The following is a 14595-nucleotide window of genomic DNA, read 5'->3' as shown; positions in this document are numbered from 1 at the left end:
GATGTACAAATGCGCTTTACACAATTGATGTGTGTATGGATTGGGATAACAGTTGTATGAGCCCCTAATGAAATGTTAAAAAAAAAACAAAAACATACAAAACAAAACAAAAAAAAAAGATAATGAAAAGCCAATAAAGGGTAATGATTGTAGAACTTTTATTTTCTATTTGGTTGTTTCTGTTTTTCTGTCAGCACTATTTTAGGGAGAATGCTGGGTTACAAAGGACCCCCATTGTAACCAAAAAGTGTTGAGCTATGGTTTAACCTTTTATATGCAGCTGAGAATGAAAAGGGCCATATTTACTGCAAAGTAAAGAAGCTTTCAGTATGGATGCAATTCCAAGTAAAGAAAATTTAAATCCTTACAACTGGAACAATAGACTTTATGATAAATGACATAAAGACTGAAGTTGCCAAGGATCATTTTGCTTGGATCCACAATCAACACTCATGGAAGTCAAACCTACTGCTGTACAACAGTCAAGAAATCAAATGAATGATGATGGCAACCCATGTACAAATAGGCTTGATACAATTGATGTCTGGAATGTATAAGAATTGTAAGAGTCCACAATAAAATGATTTTTTTTTAAAAAAGCAAACAAACAAATGATGTACTGCATTGGCAGATCTGTTGCACCACACCTCTTTAAAACACTGAAAAGTAAGACTACCACTTTGAGGACTAGCGTGTCTCTGACCCATGCCATGGTATTTTCAATTGCTTCGTAAGCATATGAAAGTAAGACAATGATTCAGGAAAGCCACACAAGAATTGATGCATTTGAATTAGTCCACGTGAAGAATATTGTTAAGTACCATGAACTGCCAGAAGAAAAAACCTGTCTTGGAAGAAGTATTGCCAGATGGCTACTTATAAACAAAGTACCGTGTACATTGGACATGTTTTCAGGAGAGAAAACACCTTGCTTGGTAGAGGGTCAGAAATAAAGAGCGAGATCCTCAATGAGATAGACTAACACACTGGCTGTAACAATGAACTCAAATATTACAGCTGGACCAGGCAGTGGTTTTTGTTCTACGCTACACAGGGTTGCTTTGAGTCAGAACCTACTCAATAGCACCTAACAATGATACAGCTAAGAGTGTGCTGTAGCTTTGTGTTTTCAAATATCCTTTTCATAATCATCAACATTCCCTAATCCTCTGAAGCAGAATAGGAGGGGAGCAATAAGCAATGAAGAGGTAGTGAGTCTTGTGTTGGGGTGCTAACTGCAAGGTCAGCAAGTGAAATCTACCAACACTCAGGAGCATGGTTAGACTTTCTGTTCCTATAAAGGTTTACAGCCTTGGAAACTCAAAGGGGCAGTTCTACCATGCCCGGCGGGATCCATATGAGTGAGTCAAAATGGCAGTTACGTTTGAAGTCCCCCCCATCCCACCTCCACCAACAGTGTCCAAGTTACAAAGACTCTAACAACTTCACCAACCAAGAGAACAACTTCTTGCTGGCTGTTCATTTATCTTGAGAGCAGAAGATGATTGGTCAGCAAACAACAATCGAAATATATTTCCTCAACACAGGAAAATACATATATAATTGCCCCCCAAAATAGTTCTAGTGTCTGACTTCAATGGATTTGCAAAACAACAGATGCCCACTCCTGATCGAAGATCCCCCCAGGTCAGTCAGTAATCACAAGTCCTCACCATCGAAACAGACAGCTGCATCAAAGCTCCTTCAACCCAGACTTCTACTACACCAGGCCCAGACCACCAAGTCTGTAGGGAGAACCTGATCCAGGGGGGATTCAGCTAAGGACACAGCTTCCTGTTCTGAAGAAGTTGGTACTCTCGGTCACATGTGGAGTTGGTTCTGACCCATAGTCACACTGTGTACAAGAGAACAATATAAGTTTCAGGAGTGGTACAGATCCTAAAACAGAAAGTCACTTTCACAACAATTTTCCCAACAGATGTCCTGCTCACGCAAACACCAGGTTTCTCCCCGGAGCCTGCAATTGAGTCCTGCACTGATCCCACACGTGAAAGTGCTTCAGCACCTTGTTCCTTCAGGCTTTCTAGAAAAAGGCTAGTTTTAGACTACATGAAAGAGGCACAAAGCAAAAGCATATGCTGCTTCGAACTGGAGTCTGATAAGTCACTATGTGGTATAGGCAAAGAGAATACCGACCCCAAACTGTCAAAATAGTCACTAAGGAAACAGAGATCTCATGTGAATGGAAAAGTGGATTGGAACAATACACACATAAAAAACAATAATAAATGTAACTAATCCAAAGTTATTCCTGTATAATTTATCTCCTTATCACAACCCCAAATTAACTTCTTAAAAGTTAGATTATAGTTCAGCAGTATTTTCTGTGAACAGAATCCACCAAGGTTATCCTTTCTAAGGACAGGAAGGATAACTTTAGTGGATTCTGTTCACAGAAAATAGGGCTCAAGTAACCCTGGTGGCGTACTGGGTTATGTGTTGAGCTGTTTAATGGCAAGGTAAGCAGTTCAAAACCACTAGCTGCTCCATGGAAGATGAAGCTTTCCGGGAAAGATTTACAGTCTCAGAAACCCAGAGGGGCAGTTCCACCCTGTCCTATGTAGTGCTATGAGTCAGAGAACTGACTCAATGGCAGTGGGTTTGGTTTGGGTTTTAGATCCTTTCTAAAAGCTTTCCACAAAACCAGGGGCCTCCTCTGACAAATGATGGCAATGAGCAGCTTTATACAGCTAGACGCTTATATGAGCCATTCTTCTTATATCATCAACACAGTACGTTGCTTCCTTTTCTTATGAGGTTTTTTCCAGTTGCATATTTGTCTAAATATGCTTTCACTATCCCAAAGGCACAAAACTTGATGGCCACTTCAAAAACTTTATAACTTTTGTCAAAGAAAAGTGGGGACAGAAAATAAAGAGTAACTAATATCGTTCAAAAAATTTCCCTTAATATCTATTTAGGTAAGAATTCTACTTGTCCTGAATCTGCTTGTTCCATCTCTTGAAGTTAGCTATAGCCATAGTTTAAGCCTCTCTATAAACATGACTCACAAAATGTCAACTTCCAGTCAATTCCCCTTCTTCAACAAGACCAGTGCCAGGCCCATCAAATAGAGCTCAGGCACCAGACTTGACCCTGGCAAGGAAGACTCTGCCTTCCCAGACATCAACTACTCATTCATCCTTCTCCTTCAGAATTCACAACAAATGTGTTCTGTTCAACCAACAACAAAAACAAATAAATGACTCCCCCCAACCTGGAACCTCAACTTTAAAAACAGAAAAGTCAGTGCATAATAACAAACATTTTTGATTGTTTGGAAATTTTACAGTAAACCCCCGAAAGAAGAAGGGATATCTTCCTTCTGAAGCAGTAGACAGGGCGAACTGACGGGACACATCTTTTACTTTTTTATAAGTCCATTTTAAGGTGATATTGTTCTAACTATAATCTATATCAGTTCTCTGCATATGTCAAAACATGCACACTATTTCCTCTTCAGACTTCAGGAAAAGATCACAAGAATTATAATTTGCTCTAGCAAACAGGCTCTCAATCACAACAAGTTCCACCCACCTTCAAAGCAACCAATAGCTGCCCACCTACCACCCTTCCTAAACATCCAAACAGAGCTCCTCACAGGCCTAAGCAGTCCCTGTCTGCCGCACAGGCGATGGACAACCTGCAGGTTTCCCTGCAAGCTCGGCAGTATGCCCCAGCACACCTCAGGTTAAACCACCACCAGGAAAGGACGAGGTGGGGGAAGAGCAAAGCTTTGCAGTCTATGTTTGGTTTCATGCGTCTCTTAGGTCCCCCTTTTTTTGGCTCTGCTTTCATGCTTCCCAACATCACCTATACCGCCAGCCAGGGATGAATGAAAGGTTCTTAGGAACATGCACGATGAATGATGAAACGATCTATAAACATTTTCAGAAGTGAGAAAGAGCAGCAAGAACGTCACCAAGTCACTGTTTCAGATCGGCTGGAGGAAGAGCGCCTACCTGCAGGGGCTGAATGGATCATCCATGACTAGCAGAGGCTCTTGTGAGTCTAGATGTATTGCTGTACCTCTACTTACTGCTACAACTCTGCCCTTTTCCACTCTAACACCTCAAAATGGAGGCACATGCAGTCTGAGAGACCTCATAGAGCTTGCACTGAGCTTGTGCTATGACCTAAGCCTTCACGCAGAACGCAGAAACTTCCCCCTCACACTGACAGGACTGAGCATGTGCTGTGACCCTCCCTCATCCATACACTGTCTCACAACGCAATCAATCTCAACCCTGCTGTTTCCGTAAATAAAGCCCAGCCAACAGACTCTGCAGCTTCTCCCTGCATACCAAGCTAGTGTGCAGGGAAGTGGGGCCTTCACAAGGGGATCCCAGACGGCCAACACGGGCAACTCTGCAGGCCAGCCCACAGCTACATGCCCTGCTCTGTTAAGACCACAGCAAGTTTCCTTCTTTTGTTCCAAATAAATGGTGATTTTAAATGGCAAGCTCTCCCAGAAAGAATTTAATCAAAAGACAGTGATAGGAATGACCACAATGCAATGAACAGAAATACAACAAGACATTTAAACACTAATTAAAAGGAACTTAATTAGGGGTAACTGTCAAATTGTTCCTGAAAACTTTTAAAAGATCACACAAACCATCCTGGCAAAGCTCTGGAGTGCTCTGTATTTCCACACAGGACAAAGTTAGCATAGATGGTAAGGTGTGCAGGGTACCCGAAGAAAGAACACTGTGTTTTAGACAAAAAGCTGAGTGAAAAAAAAGTTCTAATGTCTCCCAAATAATAAACACACATTTCTTAAAGTAACAGTAGCCCCAAGAGGAATGTCTAATGTGAAGAATATACTTCTAATAATATGTAAGAAGAGCAGGGAGGTTCCAATCAATAGTTCAAAGTTCAACTTGACCCACTGCAATCCAGTTGAATCCAAATCATAGGACATAGGATTGTCCTGTGGGGTTTCTAAAGTTGTAAATCTTTACAGAAACACACTGCCACATTTTTCTCCTGAAATGTGACTGGTGGGTTCAAACTGACCTTTTGGTCAGCAGCCAAGCACTTAAGCACCAGTCTGATCCTTGGGTTTACTCTGAACACTAAACACACCTAAAGTATACTCTGAAAAGATTTCTAAGGCCAGGTATATAATTACACGCCATCACAGCCATACTCAGCACTAGTAAATATTTATATTGTCCATAGAGTATCAAACACGACATTTTCCACTAATATCCTTAAAAACACGTTCTATACCTTCTCACAACTTCCACCTAACCAACAAAAGGCAAACTGACTTGACTGTCAGATATCTAAGAAACCCTAGTTTGGGATCTGTACACAGAGTTTCTATTTGCAAGTTTCTACAGGCAATGTTCTATATTATTACTTAGCTATAATTTAAAAGGAAGAGGAAGAATTATGAGCCTCTGAGAACTAGAAAAACTAACATAAAATAAGAAAGAGCAGTGTCAAATCTTTGTCCCAGAAATGTAATGGTGTGCAAAAAATTTAAAACCTGTTTAAAAGAACACTCAAGTACCCTAAAAAATCCTAGCTAACTCCAGAGGCCATCCATTTCCTTCATACACTTGTCTATGTTATCAAATGAGCTAAATGTTGAGATTAAAAATAAAATAGCTCTTATATTATTGAAAACATAATTTACAAAACACATAAAATGTCAAATACACTCTAAAGAGCTTTACATTTGACCCAACACAAAAAAATGTTGTCCCTTATTGGCATGTAAGATGATATGTTTCCCAGAACTGTTATACCTAGAAAACAATTCAGAGGCAAATACTTCGTTAAAAAAAAAAAGAGCAACTGAATTTTAGAACATAGCCAAATAAAATTATTTTACTAAGTTGTTTTTTTCAGAGTATTTCCTTTTTTTCTTTTGCATAGAGATAGTTCATTTGAAAAAAAATCTATATAAAATAATAATTTTAGTGAATTTATCAGTGTTCTGTAAACCATGGGAACATGAACACAGAATTCAAATGGTCATTATACTAGCAATAGCAAGTAAGAAAAACACAACTGTCATTTTGGTCCTACTAGCCATCTCAATAGTGCCAGATGAACCCCTCAGGTCAGAAGGCACTCAAAAAATGACTGAAGTGCAGCCTTCTCAAAGTAGAGTCAACCATAATGGCGTGACTCAAGTAAAGCCTGTCAGGGTAAAAGCTTCAGGACCTTCATTTGCTAGTGGGGTACGACACAAGATGAGAAGAAACAACTGCAAAAATCTGCTAGTAATCGGAAATCGCCAAAAATGAAATGAAATGTATAAAGATTGATATCCTAGGCTTTAGTGAGCTGGAAAGGACTGTTATTGGTCATTTTCAGTCGGGAAACCATATGGTTTACTATATGGGGAATAGCACAATCAAGAGGAATGGCATTTCATTCATTATAAAAAAAATACAAACCATTTTAAGATCTGTCTTGAAATACAATGCTATTTGTGATAGGATAATGTTTACCTGCATTTCAGGATAGCCAATCAATACAATTATTATTCAAATTTATGCACCAACCACAAAAGCTATTGAAGGAAAATTTGAAGACTCCTACCAACGTCTTCTGTTGAAAACTGATCTAACATGCAATCAAGATGCATTGGTAATTACTGGTGATTGGAATTTAAAGGTGGAAACAAAAAGGAAGAAGAGGTAGTTAGAAAAATATGATCTTGTTAACAGAAAGAAAGCTGAGTACAGCATGATAGAAATCTTCAGATCAACAACAAAAGATATCATAGATATCTTTTTCAACGACACAAATGGCAACTGCACACGCATGAACTTCTCCAGATGGAACAAATAAAAGTCAAATTGATTCGATATCATTCGCTAAAACAAAGCTGGAGCTAACTGGAACAGACCACCAATTGCTCAGATGTAAGTTCAGGTTAAAGCTGAAGAAAATTAAAACAAGTCCACCAGAACCAAAATACATCTTTAAATAAATCCCTCCTGAATTTCGACCACCCTTTACAGAGGCAGCATATGAGCAAGAATCAATGGTACTAAAGGAAGAAGTTCAAACTGCTCTGAAAGCATTAGCCAAAAGCAAGGCTCCAGGAACTGATGGAATACCATTTGCAATGTTGCAACAAGCGGAAGAAGCACTGGCATTAAATATGGAAGACAGCTACTTGACCAGCGGACTGGAAGAGATCCATATTTGCACCCATTCCAAAGAAGTGACCCAAGAGAATGCATAAATTATAAAACAGTATCATTAATATCACATGCAAATGAAACTTTGCTGAAGATCATCTAACAACAGCTGTTAACAGTACAGTGAACCCTTGTTTATCGCAGTTAATCTGTTCTAGACCCTACCGTGATAAATGAAATTCCGCGAAGTAGGATTCCTTATTTGTAAATCAAATATTTTCGTAGTTAGAGCATAGAGGACATGAAAAAACTCCCTTTAGTCACCATTACACTCGTATTACCCAATTTATTAAATGAAAAAGGGAAAATACAGTAAAACATTTTGGACGTTACAATTATCATTTATTATTTATTATATTATTTATGGCATCTAGTTTACAGTATTACATATTTCACATACAGTATTATTATACATAGTTCTTACAAATACTGTAATCAATAGCCTATGAAATGACTTAAGGGATGTACTCTACAGGTGGGTCGCCGTCTTTTTCCTCTGAAGGAGCGGGTGTAGGCAGTGGGTGCTGTTACGCAAAAACCGCGATAGAGTGAAGCCCCGGAAGTCGAAGCGCAAAGTGGCGAGGGTTCACTGTATACTGACAAGGAGCTGCCAGCGGTTCAGGTGGAATTCAGAAGAGGACATAGCACAAAATATCACTGATGGTGTCAGATGGATCTTGACCGAAAGCAGAGAATACCAGAAAAATGGTTATTTGTGTTTCATTAGCTAGGTAACGGCATTCAACTATGTGGATCATAACAAACAAGGGTTAATCTTGAGAGGAATGGGAATTCCAGAACATGCCACTGTGCTCATGTGGAAACTGTACTCGGATCAGAAGCAATTGAGCAAACAGAACAAGGGAACACTTCATGATTTTAAAATCAGAAAAAGTGTGTATCATCTCACCATACTCATTCTATCTGTAACTTGAGAAAATAATCAGAGAAGATGGAATGGGAATTCCAAAATACTTCGTTTTGTTTATGCGGAACTTTTAACTTGGACCAAGAAGTAGTTGTGCCAATTGAATAAGGGAATACAGCATCGTTTAAAATCAGGAAAAATGTGTCAGGATTGTTTCTTCTCATCATACCTATTCAGTCTGTATCTTGAGCAAATAATTAGAGAAGCTGGATTATATGAAGAATGCAGCATCAGGATAAGAGGAACGTTTATTAGCAACCTATGATAAGCAGTGACATGTTTTCTTGCTGAAAGTGAAGAGGACTTGAAGCACTTGCTGATCAAGATCAAGGATTACAGCCTTCACTCAGGATTATAACTCACTGTAAAGAAGATCAAAATCCTCACACATGGACCAACTGGTAATATAATAAATGGAGAGAGAACTGAAGTTGTCGAGGATTTATGTACTCTAGCTTGGACCCACAATCAATACTCAAGGAAGCAGCAGTCACAAGACCAAACAATGCATTCATTGCCTTGGGTAAATGTGCCGCACACGATCTCTTTAGCATGTTGAAAAAGCAAGGAGGTTACTTTGAGAACTAAGATGCAAATAGCAAGCCATGGTATTTTCAGTTGCCTCATGTGCATGTGAAAGTTGGACACAGAATAAGGAAGACTGAAGAAGAACCAATGCGTTTGAATTATGGTGTTAGTAAAGAATATTGAAAGTATCATGGAGTACCAAAAGAACAAACAAATTTGTCTTGGAAGAAATACAGCTGGAATGTTTCTTAGAGAGGTTCTCAACCTGTGGGTTGCGACCCCTTTGGGGGTCAAACGACCCTTTCACAGGGGTGGCCCAATTCATAACAGTAGCAAAATTACAGCGATGAAGTAGCAAGGAAAATAATTTTATGGTTGGGGGGAGGGGGCGCAGTCACCACCACATGAGGAACTGTATTAAAGGGTCACGGCATTAGGAAGGTTGAGAACCACTGCCTTAGAGGCATGGATGGGTCAGATTTCATATCACATGCTTTGGACATGTTTTCAGGAGAGCCCAATCCCTGGAGAAAGACATCATGCTTAGTAAAGTAGAAGGGCAGAGAAAGAGAAGACAACCCTTGACAAGACAGACTGACACTGTGGCTGCAACAATAGGTTCCAATTTAAGAACAATAGTGAGGATGATGCAGAGGACAGGCAGTGTTTTTCTGTTACACACAACAGTCTCTATGGGTTGGAATACATTCAATGGCACCTAACAACATTTCTCAAGACACTAAATAGCAAGTTTCCACAATCCAGGGTCCTTGCCTCTGTGTCTTCCTTCCCCAAAGCTGCTGTAATGGACATAAAGCAAATGGGTGGCTTTTAGAGGAGAAATTTAATTTCTCACAGGTAGAAAGCTACCTGTGGCTATCAATTCTGGCTCACAGCAATGCTCCAGGACAGAGTAGAGCTGCCCTAGAAGCAGACAAGCTTTCTCCATTGGAAAGGCTGGTAGGCTTGAAGTGCTAACTTTCCAATTAAGAACATGTGTCTAACCACTGTGTCACCAGGGGAGTTCTAAAGAGTGTGTTTTAGTGGCTGTAAGGCAGAATTTAGGGTACTAGCTGTAGGTGAAGTTTCTCACTCTCTTTCCTGGGCTTGAAGGGAAAACCATGTTCTGTGTCCGCTTTTGTTATTGGATTCCTTTGAGATCTTCTGATATTTAACATTTCCTGCTTGTGCTCTGTGTAATCTGTTTTTTATAACTCAGAAGTGATTAGGTTTAGGATTTACCTTAAACTGACATGGTCACATCAGCACAGCAAAGAAACTTAACAATCAAAAGGGTTAAGATTCCTATAAATCACAACCTTCGTAATGCCGCGACCCTTTAATACAGTTCCTCATGTTGTGGTGACCCCCAAGCATAAAATCATTTTCTTTTCTTTTTGTGTGTGTGGTTGGGTTGTTTCTGCTTTATTCTCAGCAATTAAACATTTGAGACACAGAGGAACCCTTGTCTAGTGTCGTTTTGTATTGTGTATGCGTGCAGAGGTGTGTTGTGTATTTCAGTCCTTTCCCACCTTCTTTATCTTCGCCATCTCTAGCTCGTGCTTTTATGTTGAAAAGCCCTATTATGGTCCTGAGTTTTCTTAAGTGTGTTTTAGACAAAATCATGGTAAGATATTCTTTTGAAGACGAATAAGGGAAGCCTCACTTTGTCTACAGCTTAAGAAGGAAAAAGGTTCATTGTTTGGGTGTTGATATTCTTGTAGGTGATATTCCAAAGTATCCAAATTATCCAAAGTATAACTCCACAGCCTTGGGCAGAGTCTGTCTTCTCATAAAATCATTTTCATTGCTACTTCATAACTGTAATTTTGCTATCATTATGAATCAGGAGACCCCTGTGAAAAGGTTGTTCGACCCCCAAGGGGTTGCAACCCACGGGTTGAGAACCACTGCTATAAATGTTAGTGGTGGGGGTGTTCTCATCCGCCCCATGTGAGTGCGCGCGCTCTCTCTCTCTCTTTCTCTCTCTCTCTCTCTCTCTCACACACACACACACACACACACACACACACACACACACTTTGTTTTCATGTAAACCTGGATCTGTCATACCTCCAGTCTATTTCAAAATCGTTACCTGGCTTTTCTGATACTATCATCTCAATTTCATCCTTCAAATGCCACTTTGACAAACTTCTCTTTCCCATCGCTTCCTCCAGCAAGCCCGCCCAAAGAGTGGCTCGCAAGACCTCTTCTGTTTTATACTCTCTCCTTCCGGGAATTCTCCTATAGCCACAGTTCCAGAGAGCAGCAGTGGGTCAGTAGAATTCTTGCCTTCCGTGTGGGAGATCCATGTTAGATACCCAGTCCATCTATATACCTCTATGTACCTCTCATGTGCCAGGGTAAGTTTGCATGTTGTTATGATCCTGAACATTACTAGAAAGGAAGGCTTGGCTACCTTTTTCTGATAATTAGCCAAAGTTAACCCTATGAATCCAGATCACAGTGATGGTACATTGCTGGGAAGCATTTCATCGGGATCCAACATGATGGCAACTGACACCCACAAGTCCAATGTCCTCCCTCTGCAGCAGCTATCTTTGCCTCCTTAGCAGAAGAGATGTCTCTCCTCCCTCAGAATCCTGGCAGCACTCCCCTACTGCACCAGAACTCCTCCCTATATATCAGTATGTACTGTATATATACACATGCACGCACGCCTTGAAACACACACAATTCCAAATGAACAGTTTAAAATAAAAACACCACAAAAACAAAGTATTCAACCATCACTTCTCCAGAATCAGGAGAGTAGATAGATTGTGCAATGAGTAGATTATGCTTCTTTCATTAGAAATGCCCAAACCTGGGGTCATTTAGCACTCAGCTCCAAATTTAACACAAGTGTAGAATATGGAATCAGCCCAGTACGTAGTCAGAGAAAATCAAAGTGCCCAGAAGCTTAGTGGTTTGGTAATTAACTAACCCACAGATTCATTTTAACGATAAATTCTAATTCTATAAATGAGCTGTTTCCACTGACCAAGAGCCTCCTCACATTGAGCACACCTTGGTACTCTTCTCAGTTCTTAAGAGTGTCTAAAGGTCTGAGCCTTGTTTTCCCACACTAGATGCCTGCTTGCTGATGGCTCACTACCCACCTGAGCCTCCATGCTGCCACTTTTCCTTAACCCCTCCCTCTGCCTGTATGCTGACAGGCACAGACAACAGGCACACTGGCTGCCCTACTGCAAGGGTCTTCCCCAAGTCCTTTGACCCCCAGATACATCATTATAGTCTCTGGGTCCCAGCTCTCCTCCTCTCTTGTTAATCCCCAAACTCAGGGACTGCTTACTTTCAATCTTTCAAATAAAGGCAATAACCGAAATTCTTCTAAAGCTCCTCTTTTCTTCTTTGGTGTAGGGGTGACTAAAATTTGAGCCTAGTGACCAACAAATGAAAAACAAGCATTTCTGAATAAGTTAAAGGAAAGCTGGGCAAATGAGATATACGACACTATCAGATTATTTCTAAAATTTAAAATGCAGAAAATTTATATCAACTCATGGGGAAAATAAAAACTAACATAAATGCTTCCAGGATCTTGCTTTAAGGGGTTTTCCATTAACTGGAAATAGAAAAACTATACAAAACAGCTTATTTACTAAAAAAAAAAAAAAAAAAAAACTTTTAAAACGAAAACAGCAATAAACTCAGCACTCAGAAAATTCTAGGGGGGAAATGCTTGACTAATAGAAATTGGCTTCTTCCATCTCAATATGCACATATTTTCTTTTTCATACGTCAGACATGATACTCTTCTGCTTCTAATTTTAGAGGAAATAATTTCAGCATCAGCATTTAATTGTAGAACATGCTATGGATTTTTGGTAAGTGTTCTGTTAAAGAAATTTAATTCTATAGTCAATTTGCTAAAGACATCCTTCTCCCTGCTCATAAAATGTTGGTATTGAAAGTTACTAACTGCTACTATCTAACTATCTACTAACTAACTATCTACATCAAGGTATTACTAACAAGCAGTTATTAACTGCTGCTATCTAAGTTACTAACTAACTATCTACATCAAGGTGAGGGCATATTTTTCAGTAGATCATAGAGGTACAGCATGCAAATATCAACAGATATATTAACATTAAACTATCATTGTCCATAAAGCCAGCTTGGACAATATACTTTAAAAACATTTTGTTAGATTTCATTTGCTAACAACTTATTTAAACTTTAAAATTCATGTTCAAAAGTAAGAATGACCTACAAAGTTTACTTTTTCGTATTATCCATATCTGGTAAGACAGTTTTACTCAAAAAACAAAAGAAAACAAACTCACTGCCACCCAGTGTTCTGGGGTCTGTTTGCCACGAGACTACATTTTATCTTCTCAATGAGAGTTTTATTTTCCAAACCCCAGTTGTCATGGGAGCATGCCCTACACTCAATAATTCCAAGACGAATCCCCCTCCTTTCTTCTTTTCAGGCCCACGTCTCACACTCAGGCAGGTGTTGCTGTCACTTACTTTTAGTTAGGAACACGGTATCTCCTGCACTTTCACCAAGGGACTAGCCTACTCTTCGATGGTACAAACCTTTTACAGCTCAGTTCCAACTCCTGAACTGCTTGAGATGAAGGCCTCATCGCCTGTATCTGGTGAGTGTTCAAACCAAGAGGGAGCCCCTTCATGAAAGAGACCAGCAACCAGCTCAACACACTCTCTTTCCATGGGCTACTTTGATTTTGCTTTTCTTATTTTTCACAAGCATATCTCTGATTTAGAAGGAGCTTTGTAATATTTTATTCAACATGTGTAAATGTTTCCTGGCAAATCTGGCTTTCTGACCTTTTTTATTTAAGTTCCTGTAACTTTAGTAGCAGTACTTCCAAATATGCATACGTTCTCTCAGCTGTCTCCAGTACCTGATATCTCAGGTAAATGTCATGAGTTTTCAGAGAAGGATGGCAGAGGAAAAGCAAACAAGAAAATATGTATATCCAGCTCTAGCTGCTTGTGCTCAAAAGCCATACAAAGACCACATGAGCTGTACAGAGCAAAAAAGAACTCCACTAAAAGAGATTTTAAATTGTCTCAAATCCAAGCTAATTGAAGTAAAGTTCAACCTAGAATAGTTATGTTGAAAAAAAGGTGGTAACAGTCTTTTTTAGAACAACCAAGCATTGACAAACCATCAATGTCCAAAAATAAGAGGACAGATCATTATGGGGCATCTATATGGTGCTATAGAGAGGTGCTCATTACACATATTTTTGTAAAACTTTTAATGGCATGGTAATATGTTCTCAGTAGATAGAAAGTAAATAACAAAATACAATGCATTTTAATACATATAATACTCTATTTACAGTGTTAATACACATGTATACAACTATATACAAAGAGAGATATGGTTTCCAAGAAAATATACCAATATGGGCTATATATTATTTCTGTTTACTTCTTATCTTTCTTTTATATTTCTCAGGTTATTCCTCATTGCACTCATATGTTTTCTCCCTGGGCAAACTAAATTTCCAGTGGAGTCAAAAATATTAAGTTGAATGTTATGACTCAACCTATGATGAAATCATAGACGTTAGAGCACAAGTTGCGGTATCCAATAGGTTCTGGGTACTACTTATTAACTGCATGTCTTATGCAGCTATCTAATCCCCTAATATGAATGTGCTCATTTGCAATAGAAAGGCATTACCAACTTCCTGGAGGTTTTTATAGAAGTTGAATAAATTAAAAAATTTAGCATAGACTAACCCAAACAAAAAACCAAACTCACTGCCGTCCAATTTGACTCACAGCAATTGACTCAAAGCGGTGACAGAGTATAACTGGCCCTGTGGGTTTCCAAGACTTTAACTCCCTCCCCAGTCACTCACTACATTTTTATTAAAAGCAATTTGTTTTTGATGTTTTATAATAACATCTAGTAAGAAATCCATTTCTAGGTAACTG

At 39.2% G+C, this 14595-nt stretch overlaps 1 protein-coding gene across 1 annotated transcript in view; it reads right to left on the bottom strand.

Moving 5' to 3' along the window:
- LOC101647535 (arginine-glutamic acid dipeptide repeats protein) overlaps positions 1-4145 on the bottom strand; it is a 207628-nt gene extending 203483 nt beyond the window's left edge. Inside the window, exon 1 of the mRNA XM_045298782.1 lies at positions 3984-4145. Coding sequence (XP_045154717.1) covers positions 3984-4009 — 26 coding nt within the window. The 5' untranslated portion in view covers positions 4010-4145. The remainder of the gene's footprint in view (positions 1-3983) is intronic.
- Positions 4146-14595: the final 10450 nt, after the last annotated feature.

This window comes from Echinops telfairi, unplaced genomic scaffold (assembly GCF_000313985.2).
Source record: "Echinops telfairi isolate 266 unplaced genomic scaffold, ASM31398v2 ScPeMD7_7457;HRSCAF=8495, whole genome shotgun sequence".
Taxonomy (NCBI): domain Eukaryota; kingdom Metazoa; phylum Chordata; class Mammalia; order Afrosoricida; family Tenrecidae; genus Echinops; species Echinops telfairi.
The sequence above is the reverse complement of the archived record's forward strand: the minus strand, read 5'-3'. Positions and strand labels throughout refer to the sequence as shown.